The sequence below is a fragment of the Phalacrocorax carbo genome, chromosome 12, assembly GCF_963921805.1.
Source record: "Phalacrocorax carbo chromosome 12, bPhaCar2.1, whole genome shotgun sequence".
Taxonomy (NCBI): Eukaryota; Metazoa; Chordata; class Aves; order Suliformes; family Phalacrocoracidae; genus Phalacrocorax; species Phalacrocorax carbo.
In genome coordinates this window covers 6,593,626-6,617,643 of record NC_087524.1, presented here as the reverse complement: position 1 = coordinate 6,617,643, position 24,018 = coordinate 6,593,626, and the positions used below count along the sequence as shown (strand labels likewise).

General features: G+C 36.9%; 1 protein-coding gene across 2 annotated transcripts in view; it reads left to right on the top strand.

Annotated features, from left to right (window-relative positions):
- ADGRA1 (adhesion G protein-coupled receptor A1) overlaps nucleotides 1-24,018 on the top strand; it is a 291,575-nt gene that overhangs the window by 234,327 nt on the left and 33,230 nt on the right. For both annotated transcript variants that reach the window (XM_064463875.1, XM_064463876.1), the window contains 5 exons: nucleotides 2,706-2,913; nucleotides 3,844-4,052; nucleotides 13,374-13,501; nucleotides 14,446-14,569; nucleotides 22,020-22,165. In XM_064463875.1, the coding sequence (XP_064319945.1) occupies nucleotides 2,706-2,913; nucleotides 3,844-4,052; nucleotides 13,374-13,501; nucleotides 14,446-14,569; nucleotides 22,020-22,165 (815 nt within the window). The remainder of the gene's footprint in view (nucleotides 1-2,705; nucleotides 2,914-3,843; nucleotides 4,053-13,373; nucleotides 13,502-14,445; nucleotides 14,570-22,019; nucleotides 22,166-24,018) is intronic.

The following is a 24,018-nucleotide window of genomic DNA, read 5'->3' as shown; positions in this document are numbered from 1 at the left end:
GATGCACAGTGAGTAGTTTGATTTTAAGTGTACATTTGTCCAGTCAAGAGACAGCCCTGTCCCTTTGCCTTTTGCTCTGCAAGACTGCCTGCACTCAAAAGAAATTGTTTGAAATAACAGGCATACAAAGGCCAGTATTCATAATTAAATTGTATCCCAGGAAGTGACTGTAGACATTATTTAGCGGAGATTATTAAATAGTTAATGCTATGGGTATTCATATTCTTGGTACATTTTGAGGAGACAAATAGGGAGGAACATTTTCCTGAAGTCTAATGAGGAAATAATTTTCTGTAAATGTGTCTTTTTGTCATGTGAGTAATTTGATGTTGCTGCATGTGTGAGATTTGCTCAGTCAGCCCGAGGAGGGCAACCAGTCCACATTAAGTCCATTTTTAGGCTGTGCACAGCTTTTCTTCGCTACGTTCTACTTTGCCCCTGTGAGGCGAAGCTGTAATTTGTGGGTAAGACTTGGGGCATCATGATCGGATTCCTTTCTTTTATGCTACGTAGTGAAGGGTCTCTGCGTGGGCAGAGATGGGGCGATAGTGAGGAGGTGAAGGGTGGACATCACCTCGGTCTTTCACCAGCTGTGCAACCTGTCATCAGACCTGCCGCCCAACCCTCTGTCCCTCAGATGTGTGCAGCCTCTTCTCTGCGCCTCCCCAGCCTCCCCGCCAAACTCTGTCTACTCTATTACTTTTCCCCATTGGTATCAGTAAGTCCCAGTGGAGAAGAAATTGGAGAACCACAATGAATTATACAATTTCCCCTTAGCAAAAGCATTGTAAACCTGTTGTTTTCTCTGGCTTGTGTAGGACTGCTTCTGTCAACTCATAGACGTTGTGCTTATCCCAGCGCCTTTAGCTGTTGGTTTCATTATCATAAGCTGATTCAGATGCTCCTAGCTTTCTCTTTTTGTGTATAATAAGTAATTAGTGTAATTTAATATGTCATTGTTGTTGCTTTTTCCAGCACAGAATAATAATAAAAATCCAATATAAATATAAAGTTAATCACAATGTAACTTCTCTTACACTTCTGTACATCTCCAGATAAGTCCTCAACAGTGACCTGTGGTTTGGCAAATGACACTCCTAAAAATTTCTGTACGTACTTATTGATAACAATTTTACAGCCAAAATGGTATCATCAGATGTTCAGCATATACAGATACTTTGATATATCATAGAGTAAAATACGTCTTTTTCAGAAGCATAGAGATAAAGCCAGTTATGACAGCTTTAGTGAATTAGGCAGTGGAAACAATCTAAGGAAGAGTGCTTGATGTTTAGCTCAGTTAATTCCAATTACAGCCTTCATAGTAATTTTAAAATCTAATATAGAAATGTCCTGTTGTTATTTGCTCTGTTTTTCCTGAGTATTTTAAATAAGTGGCATCACCTAGATTGCATACTTATTTTAAACAGGAATTTTGGGTGGTTTTATTATTAAAAATCACAAAACTGTTCCAAAATATACATGGTAATAAAGAGAAAATTGTACAGAAGCATTTATCTGTTTATTTAGCATCCCAGTGACATCACGGATTACTCATGCTTTTCTTCCATATTTGTCATGAGGTCACTAGATACTTCTCATATTCATTTTAGTTCACTGATCTCGGTTGTACCTTATCTCTCTCACATGTGTATTTCTCCCAGCACATGGACATATATTAATGTCATGTTTGCTTACATGATCGTGGAGACTATTTTTTTAGTTCTCAAAGAGGTAGCGCACATGTGCTGTGATGAAGCTGTGTGATAATCTATGTAAATTATGTGCACAGAAGCTATACTTTGCCCTTGGGGGAAATGCAAATTAGAACATTTTGTAGTTTGTTTGTTTTTAAATACATACACTTTTCGATTCAAGGCTCAGGACAGACTCCCTGTTTATTTTCCCATTGCTCATCACTTGTTTTTTCTTGTAAATATCTCAGCCTTTAATGATTAGTTTGCTACTTCGGCAGGAAAAAGATGCTTGATGAGTGAAGTCCTCAGAACATAATGTTTGGTGTATTTTATAGCTCTGCTGTAAGCGAATTATCTGCTTGTAAAAGGGTGTATAACACACTCACAACTCAAAGCCATTATAGTGAGCTGACAGTCTTCATTCATTTTCTCCTAGTGCTGTCTTTTTTTCTTCTGTTAGATTAGCGCTTGTAATATTTTTTAATTCCACATTACTAAAACAGAGTTAACTGATTTTCTTTGTATTTTTTCCAAGAAAAACATATTCATAAAATGTGCTGTTTACTGCGCTTGCAGCTCTCTGCTGATGTAATTTTTTGTATTAATAACATTATTTTTATACTCTTTAAGTACCCTTTCAGAGAAATGTCGTAATGTAAGTTGTCTGATTCTGTTTTAAGTGAAGGAGAAAACCTGGTAGAGGTTGTCTCTTTAAATCAGATCTGCAGTGTTGATGGACCCTCTAGCAGGCACGGTAAGAACCATTCTCACCTCTGCAGCAGGGAGCTTGACCATATAGACTCTCACATTCAATCAAAACGTTTTCCCTTTTAATATGCACTGTACCAATCCTATTCCCATGGTTACAGCTCGTGCTTCCTTGGTTGCTTCCAGTCTGTTGGAAAAGGAAGGCAGCATACATTTCTTGTACAGGAGTTTTAAACATCATGAAAGCAACCCTGTTGTGATTTGCATTTTAAATGTTTCTTTTTTTTTCTCATTGTACAGAATGCTGTAGCAGTAGCTTCAGTTCATTTGCCACAGTCTGTCTTCTCTCAGTCTTCAGCCTGGCAATCTGTTGATAACTCCACTTGCAAGCTACAGTTTATTGTCTTTCGGAATGGAAAACTCTTTCCTAGCACAGGAAACTCATCAAATCTTGCAGATGATGGGAAACGTAGGACGGTTGCCACACCAGCTGTTTTTGCTAAAATAGGTGAGGAGTTGTTATGCATTATTTCCTTTAATCTAAAAGCTATGGTATACTTGATTATGTAGAGAATAGAGGAGTAGAGTGTACAGTGTGCAGAGAGGCTGGAAACAGTCTCTTTAGTACAAATGTTTGCAATTGTTCCTATCTGCATGATTTTATTCAAATTACCCTGCAAATAAAGAAATGCACTTGCTGTATGACTAGAATTCAAATTTTGGACTACTGTTTGTTGACAGCGTTGTTACAGATGCTTGTTTCTTAAAGCACGGTGCTATAGGAAAGAACCTTGTTTTACTCTTTACAATGAAAATTGCAACGTTAACGTCCTAGACACTGATTAAAATAAGGCTTTTGGAGTGGGAGTAGTGCCCTGTTGCATGTATCGATACTCACCAGTATACTTTCCGATACGATGGACGTAAAACAGGTGTTGTTAAAGGCTTTTGTCTAAATGTGATATATTGTATGTGCTAGTGAGTCATTATTTTGATTAATTATTCACCCAGGCAATTTTACTAATTTTGTTTAATACTGAATGATGCTCTCATTTCTATTAACATTTTTTAAAGGTTTAAATGTGACTTTCAAAGTGCAGAATTGCCTCAGCTATTAATCATACCGTGAAACTGAGCCATTTCTGCAGTTACATGGGCAATAGTGTAACACTGGTCGTAACTGAAGAGTCTGAAACAAAAAACAGTCTGCTTTGTGAAGGATGATTAGATTATTTGGACACATTATGGGACTGAAATGATAAGATTTATTTATACTATTGCAAACTTTTCTGAATGGGAGTACTACCTTTGATTTTGACCATTAAGAGTATGTCTATTGCTTTTCCCCCCGTAATTCACTCCATTTGATCTCTTTACACAGCATTCATCAGTAAAGGGTTTTCCACTCCATCTCTGATTCAGTTTATTGCTTTTGCAGATGGGTGCAGTTTCGGAAACCTCACCAGCCCTCTTACTATAGGGTTGAGGCACTTTGCACGGGGTATAGACCCCATTGCAGCCTTCTGGGATTTTGACCTTCTAGATGGACATGGAGGCTGGTGGGGAGAAGGGTGCCACATAATTAGTTCTGCAGGCAATATTACCACCATTCAGAGTACACGCTTCAGTAACTTTGCAGTGCTAATGGTAAGTATATGACTTAGCAAATATACCTATATTTCTCTCTCTCTTTTGCCACACATATCTATTCTTTTTACATGCATCTGTATTATTCTTACTTGTGGGTAACTGACCTTCCGTTTTCTATAATGTTTAGTATAAGACAGTCTTAAAGAAAGTTAGTTATTTAACTGCTAGTAAGTGAATAAACCTGGTGGTCAGTTTTAATATCCAGAGACAGGCCTAATCAGAAATGACATTAAATTCAGTCTTACAAATGAAAGTTCCATCAAGGAACAATTAGTATGTAATGGTTATAAATTATAGGACAGGATTTAAAAATGTATACTCCTGTGTGCTTTTACATCAGCACATCTCAGAGGCTGGTCTGCTTTTGTTCCTGCCCTGCACTGTGTTGATCATACTAATTAGTTGCAGGCATACCGCAATGTTGAATCATTTAATAAATGGAGAGGAATAACATCTTCTGCTCTTTTAAGTAAGGACAGTGCTGTCCTTGTTGATCCTGTAGGACTTTTATTTTTTATACCAATGCTGATAGCCTTCTTGCAAAATTGCTGTTGGTGAAGAAAAATATTTCTGTGCAGTGCTAACACATCAGCCTGCTTTGGTCTGTTCTCAGTCACACTTACAGTTCCCATTGCAGTTATTTAACTGTCCTGCTTAACAGAAAGTTACCTTCATGAAAGCAAAAATATTATGCATGCAGTAATGACCTGTTGTTATTCAGGGATTAAAGGAAAGCAAACAAAAAAATGAGAGGTTTCTAACACATATAGGTGGGAAAATGTTTGCACAATTTAAAATATTTTTTATAAACCAGTTGTAAAAAGATTAGCCAGATGTGTACTATCAATACCAGATTGATCCTGAATGCTGGTGCATGATTGCACTGTAGATGCTGCTTGTGTACATTAGAGAAATGTTTATAGTTGAGTAAATAATGTATTGTGTGTATGTGTAAGGGACAGCAAACATAGGCGACAGGAATTGCGAGGACATGTGCAGAGAATACCAATCTGCTGCTGTCAGATGGAGCCCAGATGGCAGCCAATCATAGCACAAGGCTGTGGTACCCACGAGTTAAATGCGGATATTATCGTCCACTTCGTAAGAACTGATTTCCCTCAGAGTTACTTGAACATTTTTTCACCCATTCCAGAATTGTTCAGAATTTAAGAGCTGTTCCTAAGGTTTGATGACATCAAATATACCTCATTTTCTACAGTTTCTTTGAGTTCCCCTTTTTCCCTGAGCCGCTTGTTTCCCCAAATGTGAAACATAATTTTGCTTTGAGGGTGTTTTTTTAAATTAATTAAAGAAAGCACCTGTTGACTTTGCAGGTGCCACACCCAAAATGGCTTCCTCCCCCTTCAACTGCTTGGGTTCAGCCTGTTCTTCTTAAACTTTGGGCACTTACTAAATGTTAACTAATTGCTTGCAAGCAACAAATTACATGGTTTCATTTTGTTTGCAAAAATCGTGTAGCGACATAAGGGCTACAATTAATTTTTGGTTTGTAAAGCCAAATGCACATTTATCTCTGATAAGATGTAGCAGATTGGTTTTTCTACAACTGTAAAGGCAACTTGAGGCACCTTTTACTGCAGCTTTTGCATCTGGTACGTATTTCTGTGTTAGGTCTTGTGTTTGTTTTGTCGCAGTAATTCAACTTTGCAGTTTTTCCTGTGTGCATCTCCCATTTTTATCTGTGTAAGACAAGAAAATAGAATCTTAGCCTCACCCTTGCTTTGCAACTGATATGGTAGCAAATAATGTGATGTGTTCCTTAGCCTGTTTCGCAGTCACTTTTAAGACAAAAGGTGCTTGACCGTAAGTCATTTTAATATATATAAATACACACATACAAATGTATCTTCCAACAGCTGTCTTTCTAAACAGCTGTTGGAAAACTTTTATAGCTTCATTATGTGTAATCATTTTCATTCAAGTGTTATTTCTTAATCAGTGTTTTGTAGTATAAAGTCAGGGATTGTTTCATTTGAGAGAGACTACCCTTTTCTGGGCAGTTCAATTCTCGTACCAGAAATGAAAAATATTTTATTGTTCTGCTTAGCTATTAATCTATGATATGAACAATATGAAGTGCCCATGTGTATCTTCTTAATTCACACCTGAGTGCCTAATGAATTTTAAAATACTAACAAACTGACAGCCAATTCAAAATAGCTAGCATATGGTATGTAGCCAATGAATTTAGCTAGAATATCATGATACATGTCATTAATCTATAATTCTCTAATCTATTAAACCATAAAAATTCATAGTTCATTATTATGTTTTGGGGTAATAGTAGAGATCTAAAGTAGCATCTGTAAACTGAAGAGCAGCAATAAAGCAAGAGTGATGAAGGTTTACATTACCATCAGAATAATGTATATCCCGCTGTGGAACAAGATGAAATAGAAGCCTCAGTTAATCCAACTGTCCATTTTATAGCTAGTCAGCATGTATTCTGATTTGTCGTCTTTTAAAATAGTAAGACAGTGTTTCCTGAACTGCTTTTATAGAAGCTGTTTCTGCCTATGAACCTTGAAAGGGTTAAAATAAAGGTTTCGTAGAGTCCTTTTTTAGAAAGGCAGTAATCAAGGATTTATCAACCATGATTGATAATTAATAAGCATCAGCATACTTCAAGTGAAAGTATTCATGTAGAGCCATTTCATTTCTGTCTGTGACAGTTGTTCAAGTGATGTCAATGAGGGAGAGAGTACGGTTTGGAGGCTGGGGTGGAAAGGAGGTATGAGCTCCTTCCCTGACACTGCTCTCACACTTTCATTCTGCTCTGGGTTAGGCCACTGGATGGAAGTAAAATAGTAGCGTCAAACCTCATACAGCATTATCTTTTCCTGATCAGCTTTTGAATGGTATGTCCTAAGGGTGAGACTAAAATACTGTGAATTAGACTTTCGAGTTATATTCCCACCTTTCCCTTCATGTGTGTTTAGACCAGTCCCCTATTTTGTCTTCTCTCCTGTTATCTGTAGGAGGAAGAGAGACAGTCACACTCCAGCTTCTTTTGGAGGTGGCCAAAGCCCTCTAGGGTCTTGAACCATGAACCTCTGCAACATGATTTTCTGGTTTAGAGTAAAATCATGATCTTATGTATTCTGAAGCTTTGGTATACGTAACTGAGCTGTAGAGCAATGTTTTCATTTTTCAAGACAATGTTTATGTATGTTATGGTCAATGTAGTGCCCTGTAGCCATAGTATATCTGAGTAAAAACTCTTTAGGGGATAACAAGAATATCCAACAGCAACATTGTATTTCAAAATTTGCTGAATATGTTTTGACATACATTGTCCTTTTTTCTTCCTTTCATTTTTCTTAGAACATAATGGCAATTCAATAGTGATAGATATGTCTGTAATTGTTTACAGCACTTTGTTTTCCCCCTCTGACTGCTTTGTCAATAGTAATTTCCTCAAATCTACAAAAAAAACCCACTAGTAAAATTATTACATCTAAGGATCTACTTCTCAATTCACATCAAATGGATTAATAAATACTGTTAGCATTTTTAATTGTAACCCTGAAGGTTAAATGAACATAAAATCATAAACAACTCCTTTTCTGTTTTGTCACAATGTATCTCTGTTTCAAACAACGTAGGTGGGGTTTTGTTGGATTTTTTTTTCTTTGTGAGTGTAAGGAGTCGTCATATGCAAAAGTAGCATACATTCAGTGGATGGCTATTTGAGATAATTAGGGCTGAGGAGGCTGAGCTGACAAAAACAGCAAATTTGAAACTATTCTGGAAGTAAACCTTGGAAAACTGTGAATGAGAAATTGAGGAGGAGCGAGATAGTAGGAATGGATCATGCTAAAAGTTAACAGGATTTTTCTTCTGGTGTTTTAAAAGCATTCCCTGAATCTTTTAAGTCTTTCCAAATTGGTAGGATCACAGTCCCACAAAAGCTACGTTTCAATATTTTCAGCGTGACTGGAGACAACTGTAGAATTTCTTAGGCCTATTCATGAAGTTCGATTCTGAAAACAGTCTCCTAAACTTCCACGTTTCAGGTCGTCTCCAAATTAAACAGCCTGTCTAAGCCTTTTGAGAAATTAATTCATAAGATGGGGAAGTATTACAGAGATGTCATTTAGAAGGTTGACATAATTATAGTATTTGACATTTTCCCTATAGAGAACAAAGAGTTTTCTCATAACAGGCTGTGGAAATGTGTTTCAGTACTTTAAAAAATCAGGCTGCTTATAAAGAGAGGTTTAAGAATGAACTTTTTTGTGTGTGTGCATCTAAACACCACTTTTACACCGACAGAATAGACCTTAGCAGAGCTTAAGCACCAAAGACTATGAAAGTGATCCAGAAAGTTTACCTGCTATCTGCAAAATTAACATTTGTTGTAGTGGGAAGTGCAAAATTCCTGGAATTAGATTCCTCTGCACGCGCATAGATGCTTCCCAGTGTGAAGAGCTAGATTTCTAAGCTCTGCTGTCATTCAGCGACCTGGAAAAGAGGTACATACTCTTCACCTCAGTCCTCAGCTGGCATGTACTGCTCATCTAACAGAGAATACTTAGCCCATGTGGACAGTACTGAGTCCAGCTTCCCAGAAAAGGTTGCTTTTTTCAGAAAGTTCCTGAACATGCCTATCTTTTGCATAAAACCTTGGAGTTAGAGTACTCATAGGAGCAAGATCTGGCTTTTATACTATTATACTCTTGTGAACTGAGCTGTATATCAATATTTTAATTTTTCTCCTTGGATTATATCTACTTTTTATTAAATTAGACCTAATGACGTGTTGTTTTCTCTGTAAAATGCATAAACTGGCTTGGTACTGGGGACAAAAATCCAGGCTCATCTCCTTCAAAATGCACTAACGTCATAACAAATCAAGCCTCTGGCTCAAGCTCTTTCTTTCTATTCGCTCTTGCTTTCTTTTGGCTTAATGGATCTTGCATTCTTGGGGATGCAGCTTCAACCAGAGGGTAAAGGGATCCAGACTATCAAGGAGCTCAGTAAAATGAGCCGATTCTTGGGAGAATGGAGATTTAAGTTAAAGACCTAGAATCCAGGTCTTCAGCCATTTTATTGTCTTGGTGGTTTCTACTGGACTCCTTCCAATTTGTCAATGTCTTTTCCATACTGAAGTGCCCCAAACTGGACACACTAGTCAAGACTTGGTCTCACAAGTGGTGAATAGGTGGGAATAATCACTTCCCTCAGCCTGCTGCCTGCACTCTTGCTACTATGGCTGAATAGGTTCACCTCATGTGCCACAAGGGCTCACCACCGGCTTGCTTTCAGTTTATTGTCCACTAGGACCCTCTGATCCTTTTCTGCAGAGCTTCTTTCCAGTCAGTCGTCCCCCAGCCTGTACTGCTGATGGGGTGGTTACTTTGTTCCAGAGACAGGAACTTTTTATTTCTCTCCATTGAACTTCATGAGGTTCCTGTAAACCCATTCCTCCAGCCTGTTGAGATCTTGCCAAATGGCAGTCCTGCCCTCCAGCACATCAACTGCTCCACTCAATGTGCATTGCAGTGTTTTCAGCTCTCCACAGAAACCCAAATCTATGGATAATTTCCATATTCTGGTGCTCCTAAACATCCTAATACTTGGCTGCTAGTTTTTAAGTTTTGTTTTGTTTAAGCAGGAGGAATCTAAATCTCACCATGACTGATTTCTCAAATGCACTTGTATTTCTAAGTCTCTGTGGTGCTTCAATACCACCTTCTTGGGGAACATAATTTCAGATGTCCTGCTTTAAACACAGAAACCAGTTAGACTACACTCTCTAAAGTCATTCTATATATTAATATTAATATATTAATAATGTTTAATTTGCCAATATAAGTAGATGGATTACAAAAATTTACAACACAAGCTAGACTGTTTTTAGCAGCTGTGATTTTGTGAAAGTACCAGATATTTAGTATTAGCTCACTATATGTTCCCCTCAGCTTTCTCAGCATCTCCTACTAGATGTCTCAGGGCTGCCTTTGGTATGTAGTTTGTCTATACATCTTTATACTTTCATATTGAGTTTTAACTGATCAGTAAAGATGTGTCTTTCAGTCGATTTGTAGAATGGAGTCTGAAGTAAAAGTGAAACAGTCCCATTTGCACCCTGATGTTTTTATAATTCTGATTGTTGGATTAAATAGCTGATAAAAAGCCTTTTCTGTCACTAATTTCCATCACTAATTTCTATTATGCCTTTCATACTATGGTGGCATTTGCAGCTGAAGGAAGCTGGTTTCACACCTTCCTATAAGGGTGAATGAATGACAATTCCTCATTAGAGAACACTTTACTGGCCTTGTAGTTGTAGGCAGCGGTTTGTAATGATCAAAGTCCTGTCTGTATTAATTTTCCTGTAGATATTCCTGCCATTTTCAATATCATCATCATTTGAATCCCCTCTAGGAAATAAAATCAAACCCACCTTTTTAAAATGTAACATACAATTATGCTGCTTTGTGTACAGTGTGAAAAAAAAAAAAACAACTTTGTTTTCTGCATGCTGTCTTCCCCAGAGGATTACTCAGGGGAGGTTGGCAGATCAATAAGGTTTAATTATCATCAACAAGCAGACAAGATAAATTTATTATATATCTATAATGAAATCGGTTTTCAATATACAAAACTCTTAAAAAGCATATTCTATGTTGGCAATAATGTATTATGATGCAAAAGTTTTACCACTCGTTTACTGTACAAGATTAGAAAATAGATAATAATAAAAAAATGAATATTTTAAAATAGAATTAGCTGTAAGATGCTGATTGTTCTTAATTCTTCTGCAGGGAAAATGGCTGTATTCCTGTAAAGCATATGGCATTTGCTTTTAGACTGATGTTCAAACACAGTGATTCGTTGATCCTTGCATTTACACTATTAAAGGCTAGTTCTTTAGTACACTGAATGATGCTAACTCAAGTAAAATGGCTTTAATTTGTTGCTATATAAATGCGTAGCTTTTCTGTGCTTCCCTTTTCACAACTTCGTTAATTTTTCAGAGTATTTTTTCAGAAATATTCAATATATTAATTTCTTTAAATAAGTGCACTGTTACTACTATATTAGTTACAATAACAGTTTTCTTAATGCACAGAACTGAAGCAAGTGTGTGCATAAAATTATGACAAAGTGTACTACTGGTATAGCAAAATATGATTGTATGAGCAAGAGCTAGGAGTAAATATTTTATCATTTTTAGCAGAGTATTTATGTTTATTTACATTACTACCCTACTAACATGAGCCAAAATTGTTCTGAACATTTCTGGTAAATAATAGTCTACCTCAAGAAATTCAGCCTGTAAAAGAATTAATGGGGAGATGATGCAAATAAAGACATGGGAGAAAACATGATCAAAAGGGGGGCGTTTGAGTAGACATTCAGTGGCAGTTCTGAGCCAATAGACTTTTAAAGAATTATTTGAAATTTGTTAATTCAGTATATCCTGAATGTATATTCATGCATACTAAAATTCACAAAATCAAGAGAAGGCCTCAAGAGCATAGTTCTGTCACATTAAAAAGCTACCACATCAAAAGACAGAGTTCTTTTCCTCTTCTATTCCACTTGAGGTTGAGGGTAAAGTAGCAAGAGATGTTAGGGGACAGTGTAAGAGTACCCCTGTGACAAGTGACTCCACCTCTGACTTGAAGTCTTAGTGAACTCAGCAGGGCTGAGAGGGGACTTGTGTGGGGCAAGTGCTGACTAAGGAGGTTTAACCGAGGTACACAGGCAAGCTGAGGAAGTACTTGGAGAAATGGGATGCGATGACATGTATTTGCCATCTTGTTCATATGTTATTTGATATCTGTCATAAGCTGCTCTGTTTTAGACCTGACATTAATATGCATCTGGAGAAACTGGTACAATCAATCTTAGGAACTTTAAAGCTAGTATGAAGAAAAATAATGAGTCCTAGGGCATCTGTTACTTGTAAGGATCTTTCTGGAAGGTAAACAGAACAGTACCTTTCCCCCCTGATTTAATAATTGCATACACTCATGACCATTAGCTGCTTGTACATGGACAAGTTCATATACATAAACAATGGTGCTGGAAATCAGCTCCCTGCATGCAAATGAAATTTAAAAAATGTATTAGCGTTACAATCCCAGTCTCCAAAGGGGAGATTTCACCTCAGGAAAACAATGTATTGAAACTTCTTCCAGGAGACCCTAAAACTGACAAGTAAGAAAAAGTCTTTTAAATCTATGCCAGTATTTTTAGTGTTAGAGTTTGCTGGCTTGTCACATTCAGTACTTTTTCAGATTTTATCTTTTTGTGTGCTCGGATGTATCTACATTTTTGTGTGCACAGTTAGCACCTCTGCACATGGATACCGGCAGGTAGAGGACACTTTGTTTGCACCCAGGTGATAGTTTATGTATCTAATTTATAGCACTTGTTTGCAGAAAATACAGTGCCACTAACAAATGTGGCTTAATGTATTACAGTGAGCCTCTAATGTTTGGCTTAATTCAGGTAGTCTGAAGACATACTGTGTTCTGTAATGGGCTCCTTTTGCCTTTCCTTTGCATCCTTTCCATAGATGGAAACATCTATCATACCTGCAGATATAGCTCTCTTTACTTCTTACTTGCGAGATCCAGTAACTGAGAATGGGAATTTGATACTGTTAATTTTACAAAGAAATTAAGTTTTCCATTATGTTTTTCATGAAGAATGGTGTCAGTAGGCACTAGCAGGTCCAAAAGGAATGCATGGATCTTTGCTGTTAATATAGCTGTCAAGCTGCTTTTGTATTGACGTAGGTAGTAGAGAATTTGCAACTAAGTGTGAAGGTCATGGGGTCAGAGGAGCTGTATCAACTGGGAATTACATTTTAATATAGGAGCAAGTCAGTCAATATTTTGGGTGTATTCTCATGACTTGTTTCTTTGAGTCATTCTTCTGTAGCCGTGTATACGCCATTTAGAGACCTTTATGATAATTTGATATTTTGTACTTAATATCCTAGTAAAATACACACATAAAGTTCATGTTATCAGAAGGAACAGATATTGCTAATGCCTGGAAGATGTAATGTTCTGTGTACTTTTTCAGACCACTTTTTCAATTAGGATATATCTGCTTGTTCAAAAAGGTTAATTTCTGTCTTGCAAAGTGTACGCAGATAAGGAAAGAGCAGTCCAGTGTTATTGTAAATTCACAAACTATACCTACATAAAAAGTTCATCATCTTATTTTCCTGCTCTTGAAAGGGAACAGCTAGAAATGACAGGACGTATTGAAAACAAGTCTCAGATTTTCACACATGCCTAACAATGTTAAATCATTTTGCTTTCTCCATAGGATTTTAAGACAGTGCTGTCTTTCCCCCAGTACCCAGGGGAGTTTCTGCACCCTGTGGTATATGCATGTACTGCAGTTATGTTGTTGTGCCTGTTTGCTTCCATTATCACCTACATTGTCCATCACAGGTAAGAATTCAATTTTAAGCACTTGTGTTAAACGGTCGGCATTATGCTGAGGTACCTCAATTTTTCTAACCCTCACTGAAAAGATAAATTAAAATTATCTGAATTACTGTTGGATAGTAGTATCAGCAATGTGATTTACACCAGAGAAATCAAAAAAAGGTTATGTCAACATTTCTCAAGCTGTTCCCCAGCTGTATCTTCCCTGAGATGTATCTCTAAATGGTTTCACGCTGTTCCTAAGATTTCAAACTTGACAACTCAATATGCAACTACGAGCACTACCAACTTGCTGTCTGGCAAGTTCCAGTCAAAGAGGAGCACTTCAGGCAGCTATGCTGGCACTCTTGGCTTCTATCACCATGTTTGGTTGAAAGACTTGGTAACTACCATTGGGCAAAAGAAACTTTCTTTGACTTCTAAATCTTCTTTGTTTTAGAAAACTTGTGTTTTCCTTTATATGAAAGATTTATATAAATGCCATTTTAACTACGTACTTCTGTTAAAGACCATTAGCAATTTTTAAAAGTAGGAATGTATTGTACTGTAGAAGCTGCTAAATATTAATTAAGTGAACTTAATGCAATGACTTCTGATCTTCAGCTTCCATTTAATCCTTTAGAGATGTCTTGTTACGGTTCCGCATATCTGCAGCTATGCAAGAAGCCTTTTACTTTTATTACTCTACTTTAAATGCTTGATTAGATGGAGGAAACTTTGAGGCAGTAGACTCCTTTAGTAGACTCTACAATTTTTACTATTGATTTTACCCTTTACCATTGATTTCAATGCTGTATAAATCAGACTCCGTCCTATGGGTAAATTGCCAAGTAGGTATTCAAGAATCAGACAATTTAATTCTATCATATTAAGCATTTTTTTCCAAAGCATAATTTTCATAATAGATATGTTGTTTTTTAATTTTAAAATGTAATTTTTTTCAACAGCACAATCCGAATAAGTAGAAAAGGATGGCACATGCTTCTCAACTTTTGTTTCCATACCGCTCTTACGTTTGCTGTTTTTGCTGGTGGAATCAATCGCATTAAATATCCGATCATATGTCAAGCTGTAAGTATCTGTCTTAGTAATTCTTACTAATTGAATTAAAACCTGAAACTGCATCTTTTAACATAATACTGATGGCTCTATTTCTATTCATATACTGTTCCTGGACCTTAAATTCTTCAAAATAAGTCATCATTATAGGCACGTCTTTTAAAGATCAGCACTGGGAGTGTTCAGTGTTTGGTTGTCACCTGAGTTTCTGTGAGAGGCTGACCAGTGCATTAACTTCTCTGCAGCTCAGATTTCCTTATTTTAAAAAAAAATCCCTGAAAATCATATTATTTCTCTGTTCTACAGAGTAGTTGAAAAATATGATTCCCAAATATTTCTAATGTCATTTCTGATCTTTGGATTGTATGTGTGGAACTAAAATTACTGCTGCTTTTTTGTAATATATATGCCATTTTTCCTGAGGGTGGCCCTAGCTTTACTGGGTGATCCCTAAATATATACTTGGGAAGCTTAATGGTTATAGTATGATTATGGATTTTAATTACAACTCAAGCTAAGGAGACTTATGATTTATGGACCCCTGTTTGCACTGCTGGACTATTTCACGTCTTTCACATCTCTTGTTTCATCCTTTCTGGATATATAGTGCCATGACATGGACAGAGAGGGCATGACTTCAGCTGCTCTGAATATAGAGACCAAGTCTGTACAGTGCATAAAGAGAGTCATTTCAGTCATCTTCTGTAACACCTGATAAGGGCTAGTTGCAATTTGTCTGTCTTAAATGTTCATTCCTCTTGGATTTTGTAGAATTGCTCCAGTTCTCATGAATGTTGTTGGTATTTACCACTTAATAAAGTGGTAAATTAAGCCCACGTTAAGCCAACATTCTCCCAGATATTTTACCTGTCACTAATCTCGTTCTTTTGATGGGCTTGAATGGGTGTAAACAGCAGGAGTCGCCAGCCAACAGCAGAGTCTTTGCAAAACTTGCATAACTAGTGTAAGAGTTATTACTCTAATTTTCAGTGAGATGCTTTGGAAGCCTTTTGTGTATACTTGTGCATGCCCATCAATAAACAGCGTATGTAGATCTGTAAGCACCTGGAACATTCCACGTGCAAAGTCTACCTATGTATATTACATAGTATTCATTTAAATGACACAGTTGTCCACTAGATTTTTCTGAGATAAATATCTCACAATGTCTAATGTATTGTCTCATAATTAATCTGTGAGTTCTAGCAAATTGAAATATCACTTTCCATTGTCTTTATCTGCAGCTTGCAAGTAAGGGTAGCAGATTAGTTTGTAGGGCAGCCATGGCTGTGTAATTACACGATCACAAACGGCCATCTGTTGTTACAGTCATTGTCTGGTTATTTACTTTGCAGATTGCATGGTAACAATGCAGTATTAACAGCAATAATGAGAAATTGATTGAGATAAATGATTTATTAATAATCCGTTACGAGTAATACATATACTACTGGGGTATATTCATAAAATGCATTATCAGCGACAGCTGTTTCTTGCTATGGTATAGGGCCAGATTGCAGAGCTGCTGAGAAGCATGCGCACTTAGAGAAACTGAATGGATCCATTCACGTATGGCTTCTAATCAGTTTCATAAAGTCACTTATTTACCTGACACCATGCTACGTCAACAGACAATATCATCAACAGTTACAATATAGGAAAGCTACAGGACATACAAGACACACACAGTCCTCTATTTCCTGGTAGAAATTGTCTGATGTAATTAGGTAGGTTTAATGGATGCAACAGTCCAAACAATCTAAGACAAGACTCCTATGGCTGGTAACACAGGCCAAAGAAATGTTCACTCCCAGAAAGTTGTACCCCGCCACAGACCCTTTCTTGTCTACCGACAGCAATATTTTTCAAAATTCTGAGTGCCAGTGGCTGTCTCTTCCTGTGATAATAACCCTGAGAGGATTACTCTGTGAATTAATATTCAGGGTGCCACAGCTAGGAGGTAGGGAGGCCAGACCTACTAATGCTTTCCTGAGAAGCTAATTTATTTGAACATTTCCCATAGCTTGCATAAGTGGTGGTGGGCTGGACAGCACTCCTTTTCTTCTGAGTATGGAATATAGCAATTCTTTAAATCACTCAGCCTAATGAAAGGTATATTTATATAGTTGTTTTCGGCTTGTGTGTCCCTCAAGTCTAAGTTTTGTCTCCTTCTCATGGTTTGTTTTTGTTTTTTTTTCTCCAACTCTGGGAAGAAAGTGTCATATTACAGTTTAAAAATATATTTGTGAAAATATTACTGCTTCAAGCAGTATTAGTTATACTCGGTGTGTAACACTATCAGTGTTGCTATAGCACAGGTATCTTTCCATCTGCTACAGTTCAAAACAGAGCTTCACCCTGCAGCGATGTAATTTGCACTTTTTGTTTCTGGAGTGCATAGAGGAAGATTCCAAGTGCAAGCATTTTCTGTCCTAATCACGGAAATGTGGTGTCAAAGCTAGTGCACCTCCGCCTTTCTTTTTGTAATTGTCCCTAAAAATTTCACACAAATTTCACACACTTGCAACCTCCTTACTGAAGTGAAATAATAGACTGAGTTAACTTTTATTCTTCATAATTAAGCAAAACTGGTGGTTCTAAAATAACTTCAGTTGGATTGCCTTCTCCCTTTAAATGAGGCGTCCCAGGCTAATTTTAAGCAGCAGGAGTTAGGGCTATGGAAGGTACCCATTTTCTGTGATAAATAGCTGGAAGAACCTTCATATCCCCTTGAAGGCAAAGTAATTGCACAAAAAAGAAAAGTGTTTTCAGAGATGGTTAAGATATTTATGTTTATCTGAAATCTAAAACTCCCTTTTAAACCTGCATCCCTGTTTCAGAGAGGATTTTGTATAGACAGTCTCACTTGTATATGTGGTATGCAGTCTTTATGATTTATAAAGAAAACTGGTGTTAGAGTGCTGGTCTGGAAGAGTTGATTGCTTCTTCACAGATTTCCTGTGAATTATTATATCTATGAACTGTGTAGATTATCCATGAATCTGACTCTGTCACTGAATGCTGGCTGTAGAATCCAGGGTCTTGAGTTTATGGCAAAATCTTTCATTCTTTTCATGTAAGATTGAGACAGAAGGAGACACAGTTTTAGCTGGATGTGCCGTGTGTGGAAGGCATTGGTTCTGTACCCTCAGTGTGAAAGATTTCAGTCGCGTAGCCCCTGCTTTCCAGGACAGCACAGTAGCCATGAGGCTATGGATGCTAGGGGGTGAAATCATCAGTTCAATATGTTGAAGCATGAAGAATAGGCTTAGGGGCACAAGGCTGAGGAGACAGAAAAGTTAGGGAGTGAGACAGAATTATAATTTTTTTTATCCTAGTAGCCAGTCACTGAGTGGCATGATCACTTCCAGCACATCTCCAAGAACCTCCTACACGGTTTATCAAATAAAAGTTTCCATGTAAAATTTGGCAAGGCTCAAATCTTCCTCCTTCCTGATGAGTGTCATATGTGAAACTGCTTGTGAATTCCTTTATGCAGGGCAGTAATTTTTCAGCAGAAAGGTGAAGCCAGTTCCATACTAGCCAGTAACCTGGAAGTTAGAATACTACCCTTGGAAGCTTGAAATTTGGATTTGAATTCTGTTGAACTAAGGAGGTCCTAGAGCTATGCACCACATCTCGGGTAAGAGCTGTGGAAACAAAAATAATATAGAAAGAGGAAGAAAGAAGCCGTTCTTTCTGCTCTAGCTATATATTTTTTTTAAAGCATGGGTGTAAAATTAATGTACTGTGATCAAGTTTGCCAGTTAGGATGTTGCAAGTGAAGAATGCTATTTAAGAGCTTGAGTGGTCTTTGGTGAGGAAGGTGTTACACTGTTCAGCTCTGCTGAGGCAGGAACAGAGCTAGTCATATGCACAAGCAGGACTTTAGGTGGCTAGAAACTTCACTAGCAGCAACCTATGACAACTAAAGACTCTGCACGCTATGGAGTTAGGTGTGCATGCTGTGCTGAAGATTGTCCTTCCTGGTCTCAGGTACCTGATTTGTGGATCTCAACCTCTTGCTCGAATTTTTTTCACCTGTGAAGGGAGCATGGGGCTGTTCTGAGGCTACATGTTTGAAGATCATGAAATATTCCCATCCAGTGATGGTATAGACCACAAAGAAATTCCTGGATCCCTTCACCTCACTGAAAAGAATCACTTTCAGTGTAGGATTGTTAGTTTAAATGGAATGTCAGTGCATATCCATATCCTCCTTCGAATAGAACTGTCTGAAGAAGGACAATCTTATCTGAAATATTATTACAATTTTAAAAAAAAAAAAAGACATTAAAAACTAGGGGAAAACAAAGACATTTACGCACAATTTAAAGCTGATCAAGAGAGATTTTTTTGCCGAAATGCTTTGCATAAATGCGTATTCTAGTCATTACTGTGATAACTGCATGGTGTGGAACTTAAGTTACCTCTAACGTGCTGAAATTTATTGAAGGAGCACATGCAGCCATCATCTTCTTACTGTATAACACCATAACCTTCTATTCAGTTGGCTGGTGCTTATTCCCAAAGGTAAGAGTTCTAAGAACACAAATGCATGGAAAAAAGGAGTCCAAGGAAACAAGAAAATTTTCACCATGTAACTGCAGTTATTAAATAGCTTTCGGTGCAATGCTGTCTTCAATGCACATGTCCTGACAGTTCTTTCTGTACCATTTGGCCTGTCAGTGGAAAACCTTCTTATGATTAAGAATCATCACTTTAATATATTCAATCATAACCCTTTGTTCTGTGTGGAAAGCTCGACCCTTCCCGCACAATTTTATGTGAAATACAAAAGTTCTACTTACAGTGAAAATAGTTGTAAGTGAACACTTGGATATTTAATTTATATCTTTTATTGGCCTCTTAGACTTTACAGAGGCACAAATACAGTAACAAGATATACACAGATACATTTGTACCCTGGACCTTTAGCGCATAAAGCTAAGGTTTACCTCTGCTAACAGAGTCAAGCGAGAGTTTACTGAGCAAAACTGTCTTTGTCCTGTTCTTCTTTCTGTCGAGCCTTGTCTTCCCCTTCCATGTCATGAGCTGGTATCTCATGTATTTCTAGCATAGGGCTCAAATGTCCCCCTGGCTTAGAGAGCTAGAAAGAGGTGGTCCCACTGAAGGAGACAAAAGAGCATGCAGCTACAGTCCCTAAGTGCAGCGGTGAGGAAAATGCATCTCTGTGGCATGACTGATGTCAGTATGGAGATATGGGGAAGGAAGAGGCAGAGAGCAAAGCCCACTGCTTTGAAACACTAAATTTTCAAGACGAGGTGTGAAAAGCATTTCTTTACTAATTATTATTAGGGAGTGAATAAGAACAAAAATTCTAGTCCAGAAAGCATATTTTGTGATGGGAAGTGATAAACAAAATCATCACCACACAGGAAAAAAAGGTATTCTTTCCTTTGGAATTTAGTATAACAGCTCAGCACACCCTTCCAAGTTCCACATTTTTTGTGGTATCATATATGTTTTATCTCTAGATTGTCACCATTATCCTCCGAATCTGTCATGAAAAGGTCCTGGATGATCAGGATATATCCTCTTTTCCTTTAAGCAAGAAATGCAAATGGATATATTTTTTGAGAGAGAGGCATATTATTAAAGAGTTAGTACAGAAGATGATAACATTTCTCTCTTGTCCATGTTTGTTCAATTTGTCCATATGTAAGAAGGAACTAAGTTGGTGAAATATGACCATACTATGATGAAAATTAATGTGACTAAGGTGTGGCATAGCAATGGTGCTTTCAGTTCAGCTGCCTCCTTGAAAGTTCAATACAATTGTTTTACTGGTCTATTTTTAGGAATCTCATTCATTTAAGTGGCTGATCATTTCTCTATATATGGCCATATATGTTGTTAGAATTTCACATGTAGGTGCCTCCTCACAGGGAATTAATCCATGCTGTTCATATTCCTATGGACTCTGACATACTTCTGTAGAATAATTATACACTACGTAGTAGCAGTGGTATGCTGAAATGAGAAAGAGGTTATGAACTAAACCTCTAGAATTTTTCCAGTTCTTTCTCATGGTTCCCACCTCCTTTTTCTCCCTCTTTCTCTCCGCCTTTCTCCTCCCCCTCCTCTCCTTCCTGCCTGACTCCTTCACCCCCCTGCCCCAGCTCATAGTCATGTTCACTGTATCCCCACAGAAATGCTGCAAACTGCATATGAACTAACTCCAGACAGCACTAGCCACTGAACTGGCAACATCTGCCAGCTGATGGTACAAAGTTGTCTCATTCTTTTACTTCTGCTTCTTTTACCTCAAGCGACAACAGCTACGAAGGCTTTATACTCCCTTGTCTAATGTGTCAGACAAGTCCCAGAGAAAATTACAAAGGGTTTTCTGTTGATGATATTTGCTGCTATCTTCAAGTTTTGTGCTCTATTACTAAATATAAACAAAATTCATGGAAATTTTTTTTTATTCATCAATTATTTTGTTTTAAGTAGAGCAAAAATGAACACTGGTTCAAATAAATCATTATAATAGATTTGTGTTAGCTTTATTCAGCAATTCTCTGTATTCGTTAAACATTTATGTGCTTTCCAATTATAGCAATATTTTACTTGTCACTGCAAAATGTCAGGTTATTGCTTCAAAGGTAACCTCATTTTATATAATCAGATGGAGACTTAGCTGATGTAATAAAGCATTGGAGATTGGATAAAATTCCAATTACTGTTTCCATAGTAATGAATAACAATTACTGACATAACAAAGATGTTATATTTTAGAGGTGTTTGTACTTTATTTTACTTTCAATGCTAAACACACCAGTTTCTTGGAGACAAAATTATAACAACACTATTGAGAGTTGGTATTTCCTTTTAAGTGAGGATACCAAGATCTGTCATTTAATTTTAAAAGTTTTATGGCCAAGTTTATAAGTTCCTTAAAATACGTCTGAAAGTAATCTGGTTTTAGGCAAATAGAACTGATCCCATAACAAGAAGTTAACCTTGGCTATATGCAGCTGCGAGGGAACTGCAGCAGGATATTCCTGAAAAATGAAAGGAAATAGGAGCATAATAGCAAGCAAAAATGCTGACCTCATTAATTTTTAAATTGCATTGTCTTGATCAGCTAACAAAGCTTGCAACACAAACTAAGCTTCACATCACTTTAAATCCAGGTGTAAAAAGTTGTCATTAATCAGGTTCTTGGACAACAAATGTCTTTACAGTCTCGGTTTCATAACATACCATCTGGTATCACAGATATTATCTATGATAGATTAAATAACAGATTCCATCTGCTTTTTAAAAGTGTTTTCCCTGGTTAGAAATAACCAGAGAGAAAGAAAAAATTGATGCACTTACAAATTCAATAACAAAAAAAAATCTGCTTGCACACTTATGCATTAAGATTCTTCTAGAACTCTTGTTTTACTGATCCATTTACTGACTTGTTTAACTGTCCACTCTATTTTTTTAGGTTGGCATAGTACTACATTATTCTACACTCTCTACTATGCTGTGGATTGGAGTAACTGCCAGGAATATTTATAAGCAAGTCACAAAAAAACCTCAACCATGCCAAAACAGTGACCAACCTTCTTATCCAAAGCAACCACTACTCAGGTATGGAATGTCAGCAATATTATTTTTAATGTGTTCCTAAAACATATAAATTTTAAACAAACTCTCACTTTTATTTCTGTATTCTTTACTATTTTAAAGACTATAAATAGGATCCTTAAAGAATTGAGTCACTTAAGGGTATATAAAAATCTGTACATTTATTGTTTGCTAATAGTTAACTCTACTCAGGAGATGGAAGTATGCGGAACTGGCAGGCTAGGTTCAGACACCTTTATCTGAACAGAAACAATGCAAATGTTTCTGTTGGTTTCTTACGGAGGAAAAAAAACCTGGCTTGCTTCCGGGTTAAGGCACTACTTAATCATCAGAATCTATGCTATAATGGCTCTCCCTTTACCCTTATCTGTTCTGCTGTAAATCTTGCCCACACTTGTATTGATTGCCTAGTAACCTGATAGCAACTTTCCTCGTTCCACATCAGAGATCTAATACTATTACAGGAGCAACTGAAAATCTGGACTCCCTATCAGCTTTCTAGATGGAGCAGACTAACTAACGTGTCTCTGACAGCAGGGCAGGTGTAATGCAGTAGGAATTTTAACCAGATGCCTATGAGATGCTGAAGCTTCAAGCCAAAACAGTCAGTCTGCATTGATTAAAAAAAAAAAAAAAAACTTACCACAAACTAAGATTTCCAACGAAAGGCATGAGAAGATGGATTCATCTTTTTTGAATTTAGCTATCAAAAAGTTAGGTATTGGTCAAAGTTATCTAGTGTCCCTGTACAGATCTGGAGGGAGACTGAGACAGAGAGCTACTTCCAGAGAACAGTTCCTCCCATCTGTCTTGGATGTTTGTGTGAGGACAGGATGAATTGTCTTATGGAGGTGGCTGCCTTTCCCCACAGCTCATGGAAAAACCTGAATGGTCAATTTAGACTAAAGACCTCAGTTTTATAGTGAAGGACAAGAAATACAAATTGTACTTTTTATGTCTTTGCTGTGAAAAATCCAGATTAGTGTATTCTTATAAACAGACTTATTTTATTTTGAACACAAAATGTTTATTAAGTAGCGTTTATAGATGGCTGTGTGAGGTTGTCACAACTTGTTAAAAATCTAGAGGGAGATGAATTATGTTTTGCTCTCTGCTTCTGCTGAGTGAAATCTTTATTAACATGATTAGTTTTCTGCTTTTTAAAATATTTTCTTTCTAGAGATGGAATTGATTAAAGTGAACATAAAATTTGTATAGTGAAGAGAAAAGCCATACTGAACATTTGCTTTGTTAGGTGTAAGCAAGAGGATATACTGTCACTGAGTGCCTGACTTTGCTAATCCGTTATTTACTATATCATTCCTCACAGATAGGAGTTTCACTCTTTTAGTTACTAGCTCATGGCAAAATGAATAATTGCCAATTTTCAAATGCCACAGTGTAGCTATTAAGATAGAAAATTGTTACAGGTTACAAAGACCCAGCAGAGTATATCATCTTCAAATTCAAATCTTGTTTGAGTTAGAAAACAACAATCAGGTTGTAGAAAAGATTACTCTAATTAGAATCTTTGTTGTATGAGTCACGTTGAGGTTCTTGGGCAGTGAAAGTAAACAGTAGATATTTTAAGTTTAGTAATATAAATGATAAACCTCCTTTTCGCTGTAAGAGAACATGAGTATAATTGATAACAGCTAAGTAAAATGATTCTGAATTATTGTTCTCACTCAGGATACCATATGTCCTAGAGACACAGGCACTGAAATGTCTAATATGATTTCATAATGATTAGTATTAGATTCAAAGTAGTAAGGATCAATTTCATTTCATGTAGAAAATGGGCATAGTATATGGAAAATTAAAAATCGCTTTAAGCAAGAGAATGCCAAACACAT